Source organism: Sarcophilus harrisii, chromosome 3 (genome assembly GCF_902635505.1).
Source record: "Sarcophilus harrisii chromosome 3, mSarHar1.11, whole genome shotgun sequence".
Lineage (NCBI taxonomy): Eukaryota > Metazoa > Chordata > Mammalia > Dasyuromorphia > Dasyuridae > Sarcophilus > Sarcophilus harrisii.
In genome coordinates, this window is record NC_045428.1 from 231,598,973 (window position 1) to 231,617,080 (window position 18,108).

Genomic DNA, 18,108 nt, shown 5'->3' on the forward strand with positions numbered 1-18,108 from the left:
AATGTATTCAGGTTTCAAATTCTCAAATTCCACAGTGTCCCCTATCTCATCAAATATTGGATCCTTTCCCTTTGTTTTGCAGTTGTTGTTGTTATTGGTCCTTTTTCTTTGAAGGCCATGGCATCAGGGAGGTGATGCCATGACATACAAGTGAATTGGATTTATGTGAAGGTTGTGCAAAGTCATCTGCCTTACTTTTCCCTCCAGTACCATCTGGATCCAGTGGTAAGATATAGATCAGGTCAACTAGAAATGGCTCTGGATGCAATAGGTAACTTGGCTTTTTTTTTTTTTTTTTTTTAATTTAATAGCCTTTTATTTACAGGATATATACATGGGTAACTTTACAGCATTAACAATTGCCAAACCTCTTGTTCCAATTTTTCACCTCTTACCCCCTACCCCCCCCTAAATGGCAGGATGACCAGTAGATGTTAAATATATTAAAATATAACTTAGATACATAATAAGTATACATGACCAAAACGTTATTTTGCTGTACAAAAAGAATCAGACTCTGAATTATTGTACAATTAGCTTGTGAAGGAAATCAAAAATGCAGGTGTGCATAAATATAGGGATTGGGAATTCAATGTAATGGTTTTAGTCATCTCCCAGAGTTTTTCTGGGTATAGCTAGTTCAGTTCATTACTGCTCCATTAGAAATGATTTGGTTGATCCTGTTGCTGAGGATGGCCTGATCCATCAGAACTGGTCATCATCTAGCATTGTTGTTGAAGTACATAATGATCTCCTGGTCCTGCTCATTTCACTCAGCATCAGTTCGTGTAAGTCTCTCCAGGCCTTTCTGAAATCATCCTGTTGGTCATTTCTTACAGAACAGTAATATTCCATAATTTTCATATACCACAATTTATTCAGCCATTCTCCAACTGATGGACATCCATTCAGTTTCAGTTTCTACCACTACAAAAGGGCTGCCACAAACATTCGTGCACATACAGGTCCCTTTCCCTTCTTTATAATCTCTTTGGGATATAATCCCAGTAGTAACACTGCTGGATCAAAGGGTATGCACAGTTTGATAACTTCCTGAGCATAGTTCCAAACCACTCTCCAAAATGGTTGGATTCGTTCACAACTCCACCAACAATGAATCAATGTCCCAGTTTTCCCACATCCCCTCCAACAATCATCATTATTTTTTCCTTTCATCTTAGCCAATCTGACAGGTGTGTAGTGGTATCTTAGAGTTGTCTTAATTTGCATTTCTCTGATTAATAATGACTTGGAGCATCTTTTCATATGACTAGAAATTAACTTGGCTTTTTTTAAGCTGAAGTCTTCAACAGGTCTCAGTTTGACTGGGGCCACTTATTCAGATTAAGAGTAGGTAGCAACTGAGGCAAAGAATTTCCTCTTTTGACTTGTCAAAAAAAAAAAATCTAAATGAATAAATAAATCTGGGACAGGAAGACACTTAAGGTTTCTGGCCAAAGAAAAAATGATTGTTATTTACATTCAGTCTGACAAATGGGGGGCTAGGGCTGCAATCTATTAGTGCCCAATCTATGAGAATCTGGGTAGTTTTGGTTTAAGGCATGGTCCTTAAAAAAGAAATCTAGCTAATAAACCCTGAGATATTTTGGGAAGATTCAGAGATAAGAGCATTTATAGGTAAGGGTATGATGATGTATTCACTGATGTTTGAACTCTTTTTTTTTTTTTAAATAACTTTTTATTGACAGAACATATGCCTGGGTAATTTTTTACATTATCCCTTGCACTCACTTCTGTTCCAACTTTTCCCTTCCCTCCCTCCACCCCCTCCCCTAGATGGCAAGCAGTCTTATACATGTTAAATATGTTACAATATATCCTAGATACAATATATGTGTACAGAACCTAACAGTTCTCTTGTTGCACAGGGAGAACTGGACTCAGAAGATAAAAATAACCTGAGAAGAAAAACAAAAATGCAAGCAGTTTACAATCATTTCCCAGTGTTCCTTCTCTGGGTGTAGTTGCTTCTGTCTATTATTGATCAATTGGAACTAAGTTAGATCTTCTCTTTGTCAAAAAATCCACTTCTATCAGAATACATCTTCATACAGTATCGTTGTTGAAGTACATAATGATCTCCTGGTTCTGCTCATTTCATTTAGCATGAGTTCATGTAAGTCTCTCCAAGCCTCTCTGTATTCATCCTGCTGGTCATTTCTTTTCTTTTTTTTTAATAGTAACTTTTTATTGACAGAATCCATGCCAGGGTAATTTTTTTTTTTACAACATTATCCCTTGCACTCACTTCTGTTCCTATTTTCCCTCCACCCTCCACCCCCTCCGTAGATGGCAAAGCAGTCCTATATATGTTGAATATGTCCTAGTATATCCTAGATACAATGTATGTGTGCAGATCCAAACAGTTTTCTTGTTGCACAGGGAGAATTGGATTCAGAAGGTAGAAAGTAACCGGGAAGAAAACAAAACTGCAAACATTTTACATTCATTTCCCAGTGTTTTTTTTTTTTCTTTGGGTGTAGCTGCTTCTGTCCATCATTGATCAATTGAAACTGAATTAGGTCTCTTTGTCAAAGAAATCCGCGTCCATCAGATTATATCTTCATACAGTATCGTTGTTGACGTATGTAATGATCTCTTGGTTCTGCTCATTTCACTTAGCATCAGTTCATGTAATTCTCTCCAAGCTTCTCTGTATTCATCTTGCTGGTCATTTCTTACAGAACAATAATATTCCATAACATTCATATACCACAATTTACTCAACCATTCTCCAATTGATGGGCAGCCACTCAGTTTTCAGCTTCTAGCCACTACAAACAGGGCTGCCACAAACATTTTGGCACATACAGGTCCCTTTCCCTTCTTTAGTATCTCCTTGGGGTATAAGCCCAGTAGAAACACTGCTGGATCAAAGGGCATGCACAGTTTGATAACTTTTGGGCATAATTCCAGATTGCTCTCCAGAATGGTTGGATTCAGTTCACAGCTCCACCAACAATGTATCAGTGTCCCAGTTTTCCCACATCCCCTCCAACACTCATCATTATTTTTTCCTGTCATCTTAGCCAATCTGACAGGTGTGTAGTGGTATCTCAGAGTTGTCTTAATTTGCATTTCTCTGATTAATAATGATTTGGAACAGTCTTTCATATGAGTGGTAATGATTTTAATTTCATCATCTGAAAATTGTCTGTTCATATCCTTTGACCATTTATCAATTGGAGAATGGCTTGGTCATTTCTTACAGAACAATGATATTCCATAACATTTACCCAACCATTCTCCAATTGATGGGCATTCATTCATTTTCCAGTTTCTAGCCACTACAAAAAGGACTGCCACAAACATTTTGGCACATACAGGTCCCTTTCTCTTCTTTAATATTTCTTTGGGATATAAGCCAGTAGTAATACTGCTGGATCAAAGGGTATGCACAGTTTGATAACTTTTTGGGCATAATTCCAGATTGGTCTCCAGCATGGTTGGATTCATCCACCAGCAATGCATGTTTGAACTCTTTTATTAGAATTGTGAACCTTCAACTGTTCATATTTCTTCAACTGTTAATGTTTTATTTTTTGATTTATCTGCTTATGGTCATGGTCTTTGAAATGGAAAACCATTCTACTATCTGGAAAAAAACTCAAATGGTATCACAAAGAGTTGGATATGACTTAAAGAAATGCTATTTTAGTACATAAAGTACCTATGTTTACAATTAAAAAAATTTTTTTTAAACTCACCAGCAGGGGGATAACAAAATAGAGGACTTTGAAGCATTCTTGATAAAAGCCCAGAATTATATAGAAACTTCCAAGTTCAAACACAGGAGCCGAGGGGGAAAAAAGTAAACATGAACAATCTTAAGGGATCTAATAATAATAGCTTTTTATTTTTCAAAATACATGCAAAGATAGTTTTAAAACCTTGTATTCCAAATTTTTCTCCTACTCTTCTTCCTTTCCTTCTTCTCTAGACAGCAAGTAATCCAGCATAGGCTAAAAATGTGCAATTCTTCTAAACATATTTTCCCATACACAAGAAAAATCAGATCAAAAAGGAAAAAAATGAGAAAGAAAAAAAAAAAAACAAGCAAACACACAACAACAACAAAGGTGAAAATATTATGCAGTCTCCATAGTCCTCTCTCTGGAAATGAATGACTCTCTCCATTGCAAGTCTATTGGAACTGCCTTGAATTATCTCTTTGTTGAAAAGAGCCAAGTCCATCACAGTTGATTATCACATAATTTTCATGTTGCATTCTCTTGGTTCTATTCACTTAGTATGGACAAGTATTCACTTGTCTTTCTAGGCTTTTTTGAAATCAGCCTGCTCATCATTTCTTATAAAACAGTAATATTCCATAACATTCATATACTATAACTTATTCAGCCATTCCTCAACTGATGGTTACTACTCAATATCCAGTTCCTTGCCAGTACAAAAGAGGCTGCTACAAACATTTTTGCACATGTTGGTCCTTTTCCCTTTTTTATTACGTCTTTGGGTTATAGACATTGCTGGATCAAAGGATATGCATAGTTTTATAGCCCCTTTGGGTATAGTTCCAAATTGCTCTCCAGAATGGTTGGATCACTTCACAAATTTGCCAACAATATATTAGTGTCCCAGTTTTCCAACATCCCCTTAAATATTTATCATTATCTTTTCTTGTCATTTTAGCTAATCTGAGAGGTGTGAGATGGTATCTCAGTTGTCTTAATCTGCTTTTCTCTAAATAAGTGATTTAGAACACTTTTTTCATATGACTATACTTAGCTTTAATTTCTTTATCTAAAAATTGTCTATTCATATCCTTTGACCATTTATCAATAGTGAATGGCTTGTATTCTTATAAATTTGAAATCAATTATCTATATATTTTAGAAATGGGGCCTTTATCAGAGGCCTGATATCATTGAATGTAAATTTTTTTCCCCCCAAGTTTTCTGTTTCCCTTCTAAGCTTCACTAGGAATCTAAAAAGGATTATTTTGCATTCTAATATGGAGAAATGATATAAGTGTGCTCCTCAAAATCCTCTCATCATCAATGACCAATAACAGAAGATAAAATTTGGTTAGTTATTTGTGTGCCAGACCATACCAATTGATATTTGTACATCACTTCTCACCCTGGAAGCTTCCTCCATCCCATAGACTCCTTCCTCTAATTGGAGGAGACAGAGCTTCCCTAGAGGGCTGAAAGTCTTGAGTCCTTGCACTGTCAGTTCAAGCACTTAGGGCTAATTACTGATTGGACAATACATGGGCATATGCTTGGAAAATGGTCCTTCCCACTATCCTGTGCTAGCTCAATGATAGGTGTATACAGAGGATTGTGTACTAGGGCGTGGAGTAAAACTAGCCAGAATCACACTGGCCATAGAGAGGGAGAAGACAGTCACAGAGATTCTGTTTCCATCCTGTTCAATCCTGCGTCTAAAGACCAAGAATAAAGACTAAGGACTTTGGCTTATCCTGACTCCAGCTGATTCTGGGGTGTCCTGGGTGCTAGCGTGGTCGTCACAGGCTCCTCCTAGAACTTCCACTTAAGGAAGGTCTCCAGGTCAGACATCTTTTCATTTCCCACCAGGCTTCACTCCTCTGGACTCCTCATCACACTCTCTCATGGAGAACCTTCTTTCCTCTTCCCTCTTTTAGCTCCTTTTTATATGTTATTTTTCTCATTAGCTTATAAATTCTTTAAAGGCAAGAATTATCTTCTTTTTGCTTTATGCATTCCCAATCTGTTATTTGGTAAACACTTGTTAAATGTTGACAGGAAAGACAAAATTAACAAATAGTTGAATTATAGACCATTTCATAACTGAATGTCAGTTATAGTAAGAAATAAAATCGTTTTTCTTCTTTGTTTATATTATTAGCCATCATCATATATTTAGGAAACATAATTAAAATTTCATTTGTTGTTCTTTTTGTCATATTAGATAGGTGTGAGATGGTACCCCCGAGTTATTTTAATTTGTATTTCTCTAATCAATTATGATTTAGAGCAGTTTTTTAAATGATTATAGATGGTTTTAATTTTTTCATTAATATTTTCGTATGACTATCAGTTGGGGAATTACTTGTATTCTTTAAATTTGACTCAATTCTCTATGTATTTTAGAAATGAGGCCTTTATTTAGAAACACTGAGTGTAAAATTGTTTCCCAGCTTTCTGCTTTTCTTCCAATCTTGGTTGCATTGGCTTTATTTGTGCAAAACTTTTAAAATTTAATGTAATCAAAATTAACTATCTTCTGTTTCATAATGTTCTCTATCTCACGTCTGGTCATAAATTTCTCCCTTCTCCATAGATCTGACAGGTAAAGTATCTTTACCCTTTAATTTGCTTGTGGTATTTCCCTTTATATCTTAAGCATGTACCCATTTTGATCTTATCTTGGTATATGGTATGAGATGTTGGTCAATGCATAGTTTCTGCCACACTATATTCCAATTTTTCTAGAAGTTTTTTTGCAAATAGTGAGTTTTTATCCTAGAATTGTAATTTTGGGTTTATCAAATGTATATTACTATAGTCACTATATGTTGTATACCTAAACTATTCCACTGATCCACCACTCTTATTTCTTAACCAGTACCAACTAGTTTTGATGATTGTCACTTTATAATTTTTAGGTCTGGCACAGGTAGGTCTCTATTTGTATTTTTCTCATTACTTCCCTTGATATTGATGTTTTGTTCTTCCAAATGAATTTTATTATTTTTCTAGCTCTGGCTTTTATAATTTTTTAGCAGTTTTATTGGTATGGCACTGAATAAGTAAATTCAGTTAGGTAGAATTTTCATTTTTATTATATTAACTTGGCCTGCTCATGAGCAATTAATATTTTTCCAATTATTAGGTCTGACTTTGTGGGAAAAGTATTCTTTTTTGATATGAATATTTTTTCCTTTTTTTCATAGCAAAATACCAGAAGTGGTTTTGTAATGTGGTCAGACCAATCTCCTAACCCTCTGTTCCCATGCAAAGTGGGGAAGTTTTTCCTTGATAGTCATTAAAATAATTCTTGAGATTTATTTGGTATAGGGGACTAAAGGTGTAGATTGTTGACATAACTTTTTAGTCTTCTGAATTTAAAAAAACAACTAGGAGGAGATTCAGGTTCTTATATTTATGACTGGTTGACCATTCAGAATAAAGATAACTTTGTTCCTTGGAATCATCTCAACTGGATTCTTTCATGCATATAATGTGGAATATTCTTCCCTTGCTATGGCTGATTAAATTTCTCTTTGTTAAATGTTAAATGAGTTACTAGTATCTCATTTTGTTCCAATTTTGTACTTAAGCTATAAGAGGAATGGCCTAAGTTAAAGCTATCCCAGAACACATGCATATAGGTAAGTACTAAATTCAGAGACATAGTAAACTTTTCCTTAAATATATTTTCCTATTTCAGCATCCATTAAAAAAGAGATTATTTTAGGTTTGTCTCGTTATCCATATAAATAAAAACATTTTTTGCTGTTTCAGGTGGAATTTTAAGAAAGGGAGCAAAAATCTTCTTCCATCCATGGCATCATCAGAAAAATCCTGGAATGAGCCAGTCAAACAATGACCTTATCTTCCTGCAGCAACCTGATGAGATTCACAGAAAATCAACAAAGATAACAAGAACTTTTAATAAGAATCTACTTTCCATATGCAGAAGCAAGAGCAAATTGAATGTCTTCTCAGTGGATCCCTCTTTATAAAAGTCTGTGTTAACTTATGTGACATGCTTATGAATTGACCAATTGTTTCTGAATCAATGAATATATGAACATAGCATCCAGTTGTATACTTTGAAAAGTGCTATTTGTTAGCTCTCTGCATCTTTGTAAAAGGATAGCTCTTTGGCTATTTGACATTTTGTTTAGAGGGCTTAATATTTGTTTTTTAAGACTGACATATTAAATAGGTAGATAGAAAAAAGATTGATGTATAATTTTGAAATAAAAACAATACTAAAATGAGAATGTGAAATGAAACGCAAAAATATACAAGGACTTTTTCCTTTGGTATTATCCAGATTACTTGACAAGTTTTTTGTTTTTTGCAGAGGCAATTGGGATTGTGACTTTCCCAGGGCAACACAGCCAGGTGTCTGAGGTCATATTTGAATTAGGTCCTCTTGACTTCAGAGCTGGTGCTCTACACAGTACACCAACTAGCTGCCCTCCTGAAAAGTTTTGCAGTTATTTAACAGACATATTTTCTAAACATTTTCTAAGTTTATTTATACTTGTGGCTTTTAAATTTTTTTTAATTGTTTACATTTTTCTCAGTTATACCAACAGCTAATTGTAGTGCCATTGTACTAGGTAATTATAATTTCATTAGGTAGAATACTGGCTAAGAAAGCTTGAAAAGAGAAAATAAGAGCCAAAATTGTCTACTCTGTGAAGAAAGAGGTGGGTGGATGAGAATGCCCAGGTCAGAAACAGGTCAAAATTTTTGTGTTCATTAGTAGTGGAATCCAATCAGTGAGTAGCATCTGCATTCCCAGCCTAGAAACACAAGAGGGATATTGTTGCAGAGAGGGCTATTGCTGAAGTGATACCATGCTTCTTGCTACTGTCCTAGCCTAAGTAATTTTTTCCTCCATTGGACCTTGGAAACCTATTTTTCACCATTTTTGACTTCTGCTTTTGCTCATCTTATGTGCATTTATTTTTAAAAAATTTTACTAATCCCTTAATGTTATTAATCTATTTTGTTTAAATAGATTTCCTCAATTGCTTAGTTTCCTCAATACAAAAACAAATGGATGTTTGAGACTAGTAATTTCTTTAGGTCTGATTTTCTAAGGTTATTTTGAATACCTTTTATTGCATCCCCATCATTTTTCATTAATGATTAGGCTAAGAATTGCAAGTCCTGTCACTTTGGATTGCATCTTGAGTTCCTGTGCAACCATTTATTCTATTCCCTTGTGTGGGTTCAGAATAATCTCATGTTTGAATGTTTTCCTTATTAATTGAAGGCTTTACAGATTTTTTGTCAGTGGAACTATCCTTTAAGTTATAATTAACCACTATGTATATTGAGTTGGCAGCATAGATTGTTTTGAGGGTTTTTTTTTTTTTTTTGGCTTGGGTGGGGATGGGGAGGGTCTGTTTATACAGGCAATCTGCTGATTCAATTATTTTTTTTGTGTCCTGAACACGAAGGCAATTTTCTTGCAATGGGTCTTCAGGTTTTTTGACTTTTCATGTTCTGGCAGACTTTTAAAGTTATCTACACATCATATATTCAATATCAATGTTTTGTTTGTATAGAAAGCATGCTTTGATATTATTGCTTTATTCTTCTCTTCTTCCAGATCTACCTTTACTTCTTTGTATTTGTTCCTCTTTATTTTCTCATTTCATTGGTGAAACTTACCATCATGAATTTATCCCACAAGTTATTTGTTACTCAAGCCATCAATTCTGATAGAATCTTTTGAGTTTGACAACTCCTGAGATCTTTGATAAAGTCAGCCTTCACCTCTCTCCCCTTCTCCTCTCCTTATTTTCCCATAATACTTTCTGATTCCTTCCCTCTGGACTATTTCTTTGGGGGCAAGATCTTCAAGTCTTCTCAGTCTCTTCCCATGCTAGGCAATTCTTAGGTCACCAGCTTTGGTGTCTTCCCTAAGTAACACCTGGGAGGACAAATGGATCTAGTTGGATGATGGGTGCTTTCCTTCTGATTTAATAGTGTCATATAGCTATAAAATAAGTACGTGGCCTTCCCCAGTTCTTTCTACTCCCGATTCTCTGGCTCAGTGCCGCTGTAGCACCTAGCATTGTTGTGACACAGGGATGGATGTTGCTGCACCAAAGGCTATTGCTGTACTATGTACATATGTACTACATATGCTATGATTCTTGCTGCTGCCTCTGCCTAAGGACATTTCTCCCTCTCTTTAGCACTTGAGTAGAGTAGGTGGGGTGTTTCTATTAAAAAGCCTGGTCTGCTTGTGCAGCCCTGCATTTATATAACTGTGGCAGTGGGTAAAATGGTGCTGAATGATCATGTTAAAAGTTGGGTATCATGTTAGTTCACTAGGTTTTTTAAAATTATTATTATAGTTTTTTCTTGACAAAACATGCATGGGGAAATTTTCAACATGTACTCTTGCAAAACCACCTGGTTCCACTTTTCTCCCTCCTTCCTGCTACTCCCTCCCTTAGATGGCAGGTAGTTCAATACATGTTAAATCCAAAATATGTATATATATATTTATACTGTTATCTTCTGCACAAGAAAAATCGGCTCTGGAAAGAAAGTAAAAAAAAACGTGCGGAGGAAAACAAAAATGCAAACAAACAATAACAGCAACAATGGAAGTGCTCTATTGTGGTCCACAGTCATTTCCCATAGTCCTCTCTCTGGGTGTAGTTGATCCTCTAAATTATTCATCAATTGGAACTAGTTTGAATCATCTCATTGTTGAAGCTAGCCACGTCCATCAGAATTGATCATCATATGGTATTGTTGTTGAAGTGTCTAATGATCTCCTGGTTCTGCTCATTTCACTTAGCATCAGTTGAAGTAAGTCTCTCTTGGCCTCTCTGAAATCATCCTGCTGGTCATTTCTAACAGAATAATTTCAGTAGGTTTTTAACCTCTCGTTTTGTATTTGTTTTTTTTGGTGTATGAAACAATTGGAGAAAACTGAATTGCTTTACCTCTTGCATTTAATGTCTACTTTGGAGAGGGTCTGAGAAAATATCTGCTCCTTGTCATGTGACTCAGAAGTTCTGCTAGTCTCAAAAACAAAAGGAAACAAAGGCCTGAAGGGCTCTGATAAAGAGATAAGGGAAGGTGCTTCCATTCTATTCCTTTAAAGTGGTGGGAGATCCTGAGTGTGCTATATCTTGCATATTTTTCAGACTTTTGCTGATTTTTTTCTTCTCTTTAAAGATATTGTTATATGGAATAACTGGGAGGGGGAAAGAAAGGATTTGGGAGAAAATTTATTGTAAAAAAAGAGCTATCAAAATTTTTTTTAAAGCATGTAAAGATGGAAAGGATGAAATACCCCATATGCTCTTAACTTTTTAAAAAATAAATTCTACATGTTTCCACATTGAATTTTTTAATATTGATAAAATTTGGCAGTATAAAAATTATGGCTTAAGAGGACATTATCCCCATTCTATAATCTTCAGTCTCTGATTATTTCTCTAGTGCCTACAAAAATGTTCATTCCTGCCTGATCCCTCACAAAACTCATTTGATCATTAGTTCTCCTGTATCTCCTTTTTGTGGCTAAACTCATTGAGAAAGCTGTCTATTAATGGCTTCCATCTTATCATTCAACCAAAACTGCTTTCTCTAAAATTCTGTGATTTAATTGCTAAATTAAATGGCCTTTTTTCCTTCCTCATCCTTCTTGCCCTTTCTACAGTTTCTGACTCTTAATCATCTTCTTCGCTCTGATGTATTTTTAAATTTTTCAATAGTAGCTTATTTTTCCAAATATATGTAAAGATAGTTTTCAGGATTCATTTTTGTAAGACTGTGTTTCAAATTTTTCTCTCTCTCCTTTACCTCTTCCTCCCTAAGATGGCAATCTAATATAGGTTAAATATGTGCAATTCTTTTAAACATGTTTCCATATTTATGTTATACAAGAAAAATCAGACTAAAGGGGAAGAAACCATGATAAAGAAATAAACACACAAATAAAAGGTAAAATATTATGCTTTAATCCACAGCCAATTTCTATAGTTCTCTCTCGATGTGGATGGCATTTTCAATCTCGACTTGATTAGAATTCCCTTGAATCATTGCATTGTTGAGAAGAGCCAGTCCATCAGTCGATCATCAAATAATCTTAACTGTATACAATATCCTCTTGGTTCTGCTCATTTCACTCAGCCTGATATTCTCTTCATTCTAGGTTTTCATGACACTGCCCTCTCCTGGTTCTCTTCCTGTCTGACTACTATTCAGTCTCCTTATGAACTAGTCTCTCTTGACCTCTAGCCTTATACCACTAACTGCTTAATGGAACTGGATATTTTGTGGACATCTTAAACTCAGCTTGTCCAAAAATGAATTATCTTTCCTTCCCCAAACCCTCCTCTTTTCAATTTCCCTATAATTGTCCTTGGCATTACTATCCTCCCAAAAACCAGTTCCTAACTCAGGGTCATGTACCTCAGTCTTTCTCATCTTCCATATCCAACTTGTTGCCCAAGCCTGCTTTTTACCTTTTGTAACATCTGTGCCCCTTTCTCTTTTCTGAAACTGCTTCTAGTCTCCTACAGACCTTTCTCATCTCATAACTGAACCAATGCAGAAGCCTCTTGGTTGGCCTCCTAGCCCCAAATCACAGCTACGTCCATCAGTCCACCACTCAGCTAATGTTCATTAATTAATGAATATTAATTAACTCCTGGCACTACAATTACTAGGACCCAGGTCCTTCTTCAGGGAACCACAAGTGCCATTATGTGCTAGGTGCTATGTCCGGGGATACAAAAAGATGCAAAAGACAATCTATTCCCACAAGGAGCTTATAGTCTAATGAAGACAACATAAAAACAAATATATATAATGGAAGCTATATATAAGATAAATAGGAAATAATTAAAAGAGAGAAAGTCTTATAATTCAAGACAAGTTAGGGGAGGCTTCCTGTAGAAGGTGAGCACAGGTCTGACCCATGTCATCTGTTTATTCACTAAATTCTGTTGACTCTCTTTTACCTCCAAGATTGCATATAAATTTCTGTTTGGCTCCTAATCCTTTCTCCCATTCCAGAATTCTTATACACCTTACTCTCCTTATACTCTGCCATCTAGGGCTTAGCAGTGTGACTAGTATTTTCATTAACTGAAATGTCTTTCAAAGGCATTCCCCTATGCCTAGAGCACTGTCCCTCATTTTCTTATGGCTTCCCATAATTAGTAATTGAAACCAATTTTCTGGAAAAAGCCTTTCCTGATTCTTTCTGATAGTCTTCTCTCTTTGATTATCTCCCATTTATTCCCCATGTGTATAACGGTATATAGATGTTTTCATATTGCTTTCCTTCAATTAGCCTGAGCTCCTTGAGTGGAATAAATTTTTTTACCCCTTATCTTCCAGTCTCCAGGGATCAGCAAAGTGTTTGTTACACAGTAGGCACTTAATGTTGACTAAAGAAAAATGTCAAAACTTTTTAAAAAAATGTATGTTAAAAAAAAAAATGTGAGAATTGTCTTGTAAGAATGTTCCCGGAATTCATTATCTTGTCACTTTAAAACATCTTTCAGTTATATCTTTACTTATAAGAAAAGTTAATCTCAAATACCTACTGTTTAGAAACCTAAAGCACAACTTAAAAAAAAATTCCCAGGGAGAGTACAGGATTGGTACTTCATTTTATAGAACAAGGTTTTCACTTCCTATTTACATTTCGTTCTACTTTGTTTTTTCCCCTCTGCCATTCAAAATTTGGGGAGAAAACTTATTTACTAAAGTGATTTTTGGAAATGCTTTTGATCAAACAATTTAATTAAAAAAAATATTTTCAGTTTGATTTTGACTTCTACATGAAATTGCATGCTATATTTTGGAAGAACAACAAATTGCGTTTGTGGCTTAATTATTATTATTTTTTAAAACAATGAATGCTCACCTCTCAGGTGACTGATACTTTCCCCACCACATAAACGGCCAAAAGATATGTATAATGAAAGTATAAATAAAAAAGCTTAAGACCAAATTCCCTACATCAAAGAAAAGGGAGGTCAGATTAACCTTATCTCTACAATCCCTTCTAATACTAGAACCAGAATATTGCAATTATTTAACAGCGAAGGGGAAGTTGTTTTCCTTATGGAATCCCTTGAGCAGCTCAGGGACAGCAGGACAGCAGGAGTGCCAGAAAACCGCATCCGCGTGGGGGCCCCCAACTCTGATGTGTCTAGACAGAGCTCCGTTTGGGGCCTCCCACCAACCTCTGAGCCCTCGCTCGCGACGACAGAGAGGGGCTCCTCTAAAAAGCCTTTTCTGAACGATGGGGGGAGAAAAGTGAGAGGAAGAAGAGAGGAAACGAAAGAGGAGGGAGGGAGGGAGGGGAAGGGAGGTGGGAAAGGAAGAGAAAGAGGGAGGGGAGGGAGAGAGGAAGAAAAAAAGAGGGAAGGGAAGCGGCAGAGACACACGTGACCTCAGCCTGAGCAGGTGAGAGGACTTTGCAGGAAACACCTGCCCAAACCTGAAGAAACCGCTACGGGCGCCGGAAGCGTGAGCCCTTCTGGATCTCCTTAGGCCCATTACTCAAACGCTCCTTTCCTACACCGACATACATATATACTGTACTGGCTATATAACTCCAACAGCCCCGTTCCGAGAAGAACTTGGGAAGAGGCAGGATCCGGGTGTCCGAGAGCAGTATCGCTGACGGAGGCGAGCCAATCATAGCATACTACAACTCCCAAGATGCCTTTTCCGCCTTCTTGGTTTCCGGTGCTGCGTAGTTTCCGGAGCGGATCGCAACCTGGAGTCCGGATCCGATCCCGGTCTGCACATTCCAAAGGCAGGTAACCCCCCCCCCCCCCCCGGACCAGGTGAGACGACTTTACGCGCTGCTACCTCCAGCCCCGCGCACCCCTATCCTCGCCCCGTTCACCGGCACCCCCAGCGAGCACCCGACTGTCCCCAGGGCCCACCATTAGAGGGAGGGGAGGGAATCCTCCCTCCCTCCCCTCCTTCTCTCTAGCCCCACGGGGTTGACTTGCACTCAACACACGGTCCCCAGTCCATCCGCCATGCCGACTGTTCTTTGTTACATTCTCTGAGTTGAAGGGGAACAGTTGGAGATCGGAGTCAAAACCCGGCTGGATTTCAGCAGAGTAACTCCTGGATTTCCCTAGTTCGCTCTATGTACACACCAGCGCCGCGTCGCACTGCTTAGGGTTGCAACGGGAAGCAGCTTTAAAAAAAAAAAAAAAAAAAAAAAAAAAAAAAAAAAAAAAAAAACCCCTTTTTTTTTTTTTTTTTTTTTTTTTGGCCTGGCTGACGGATCTTGGGTTGGATCAGTACGTGCCTTTGTGCGGCGCCTCTGTATTCTTGTCTTGTCTTGGGCTTTCTAGAGCCCTCAAAAAGTCCATACTAATTTTAGAGGTTAGGGGGGAAAAGGGTGTTGTGGGGAGGGTGTGGCAATGACATTCTCTTTTAGTGCTCCATCTTCCACAGCTGCTTACTTTGCGGGAGGGTTAGCTTGGGAGGGAGGGACCTAGAAGCCAGTTTTGGATAAGGAGGCTATATGTCAGTTCGTTGTGCTGGGATCTGCAGGGTCGTTTCCCAGATAATCCAGGCAATATTATTTTCCACCCTCCCTTATGCATTGGTTTAAATAGGCTCTTCTGTAAGGCCCTGGGAGAACTTAATTGGTGGAGAGGTCTGGATTGAAATTTGGAAGGGATTTCTCTCTTCTCTCCCCACCCACATTTTACAGACGCTATCTCGAAGTATTAAGTCTTGAAACATTCAGCATTTTCCCTTTCGCCCCCCAAATCCTTTTATATTAAATCCATTTTCGATGAGGAGGTCAATGAAATCAAAAGCTTTTTTTGTACATATGCTGAGTAATTTCCTATTTAAAAATTCCTAAGCTGTCCATTATAATGCGAATGATGATTCGACTATGGGGATTTAAGGATTGCTATTCCCAGTCCTTTGAATCAGTTCCTCCTGCTATTTCTTTTCTGGGGCCTAGGTGCTCTAAGGTGCTCGGCTTACCTTCCTAGATGGCGCTGTTATCTTTAGCTCCTCGAGTTCACACTTTGTCATGAGTAATTAGATGCAAAAGGGTAGGAAAGCAAAATTCTACCCCGATACTCTATGGAATGGTGCAACCAATCATTGTAGTTGGCAGTTCCTTTCCTTTAATATCGTGATAGTGTGTATAACTCATGTTATTATATGCAATTATACTAATATTTTTATATATTATAATTATATCGTGTGTATATAAATATAAGTATATATGTAAATATATATGTATATATAAGTATATATGTATATATGTAAATATAAATATATATGTATATATGTAAATATATGTATATATGTATATATGTAAATATATGTATATATTTTTATATAAATATAAATAGATGTATAAATATATATAAGTAAATATAAATATATGTATATATGTAAATATATATATATTTATATATAAATATAAATATATGTAAGTATATATAAATATAAATATATAAAAATATATAAGTATATATAAATATAAATATATAAAAATATATAAGTATATATAAATATATAAAAATATATAAGTATATATAAATATAAATATATATAAGTATATATAAATATATAAAAATATATAAGTATATATAAATAAATATATATATAAGTATATATATAATATATATAAGTATATATAAATATATAAAAATATATAATTATATATAAATATAAATATATATAATTATATATAAATATAAATATATAAGTATATATAAATATAAATATATATATAAATATATAAGTATGTATATAATATATATTATAAGTATATAATATTAACCCACTTGAATTGGATAACTTCCCTATCCCTTCTAAACTGGTTTTCATTTCCTCACACCGTATTGAAACAAATCTTACTTCCAATAAACTTAATCCTAAACATTCAAAAGCAAATGGAAGTAGCACATTGGACTTGGAGTTAGGAAGACCTGAATTCAAATCCTGCCTCAGATGCTTAATATCAGTCTTACTATATCAATATATTATTAATATTGACGTAATTTATATTTTCTCCGCGAGTGCCTCTAACATCTACAACTACAGTTTTAAATAAATCAGTTAGATTGTTAAATTTGTAGGTTTACACAACTTGTAATTGGGCTTACAACTTCAATAAAGATTGTCTTTTAAAATTTCAATTAAAAATTTAATAAAACATTTCAATTTTCATATTAACTTGATTTTGTATTAGAATCTAAAGAACAAATTTGGATGGCATTTTTCTCATGGACTCATGGTATAGTATGACCATTGTTCATGGTATGACTATTTTTATTGTTTTGATTTCATATTTTTTTTTTTTAGCAGCAGTTTCACAAACAAATATTTGTTATGTACTCTTGGGTCTGTTCCCTTGCATTCTGGTGTGGTGATTAATAAAATATGAACTGTAACATAGATTTTGAAGAAAAAATATGCAACTAAGAATTTTGGATATTTGCTTTTTTATATACTTTTAATTTGGGGAAATGGTTGTGACAAAAATGCAAATAATATAATGTTTAATATTGGAATTAGGGACATTCTTTCTTAAACAAGTTTCAGGTTCAACATATTAGATTGTAACTACATTCTTTGAGAAGAACTTCTTAAGGTATATCATCTTAGGAAGAAGAAAAGCAGGGAAAATAGTACTGAATTTAGATATAGAAAGACAACTTGGGGAATGCTTGTGTGATCTTGGAGAAAGTCACTTAGCCTTTAAAATCTCAGTTCCCTCATTTATAGAAATTGATGGAGAAAGTAGATATAAATCTACCTTTTAGTTGAGTTATTGTGAGGATTGAATTATTTAATGTAGTAGTACTTTGAAAGTTATAATGCTTATCAAAATAGAAATTGATATTATCTGGGCAAAAAATTAAATATGCTGCATACAATTTTTTTTAAAATGTGAACTTTTTGAAAAATTACATATAAAATTTAGAGCCCTGGTTAAATTCGTTTATTGTCAATTTGTGTTAATAACATTAGCAAATTATGAATGAGGGATTTTTCTACTGAGAAATATCAAGACCCCTCCATGTTATCCCATTCTTTTTGACTATCGTTCATGTTTACCTACAGATCTTCAGTAAAAGATTTATCCAACAGAATTGAGCCCTTTTTTGGGTCTTTCAGTATATAGAAATACCAGTGTGCTGCATTTCTGACTATCCATTTGTTGTTTCTCTTTTTTACTATCTCTTTTTCTAGCCATATGTGGTTTCAAACAATATCTTTTATTCAACTTTTGGTTTTAGTATTCAGGTCTTTTTGATCACAAATCTGGTGTTCTTTCCATTCTTCTATAAATATAAATATATAAAAAATATATAAGTATATATAAATATATGTAAGTATATATAAATGT

At 35.2% G+C, this 18,108-nt stretch overlaps 2 protein-coding genes across 6 annotated transcripts in view; both read left to right on the top strand.

The window, feature by feature from the left end:
• C2CD2 (C2 calcium dependent domain containing 2) overlaps positions 1-7,972 on the top strand; it is a 101,385-nt gene extending 93,413 nt beyond the window's left edge. For 3 of the 4 annotated variants that reach the window (XM_023498840.2, XM_003763345.4, XM_023498839.2), the window contains exon 14: positions 7,494-7,972. In XM_023498840.2, the coding sequence (XP_023354608.1) occupies positions 7,494-7,714 (221 nt within the window). In that variant the 3' untranslated portion in view covers positions 7,715-7,972. The remainder of the gene's footprint in view (positions 1-7,493) is intronic. The other variant, XM_031959185.1, reaches the window with a different exon arrangement.
• A 4,580-nt stretch (positions 7,973-12,552) lies between these two features.
• The window catches only part of PRDM15 (PR/SET domain 15), a 149,034-nt gene continuing 143,478 nt past the window's right edge, over positions 12,553-18,108 (top strand). Inside the window, exon 1 of one of the 2 annotated variants that reach the window (XM_031959188.1) lies at positions 12,553-14,520. The gene's annotated coding sequence lies outside the window, so the exon portion shown is untranslated. The remainder of the gene's footprint in view (positions 14,521-18,108) is intronic. The other variant, XM_031959186.1, reaches the window with a different exon arrangement.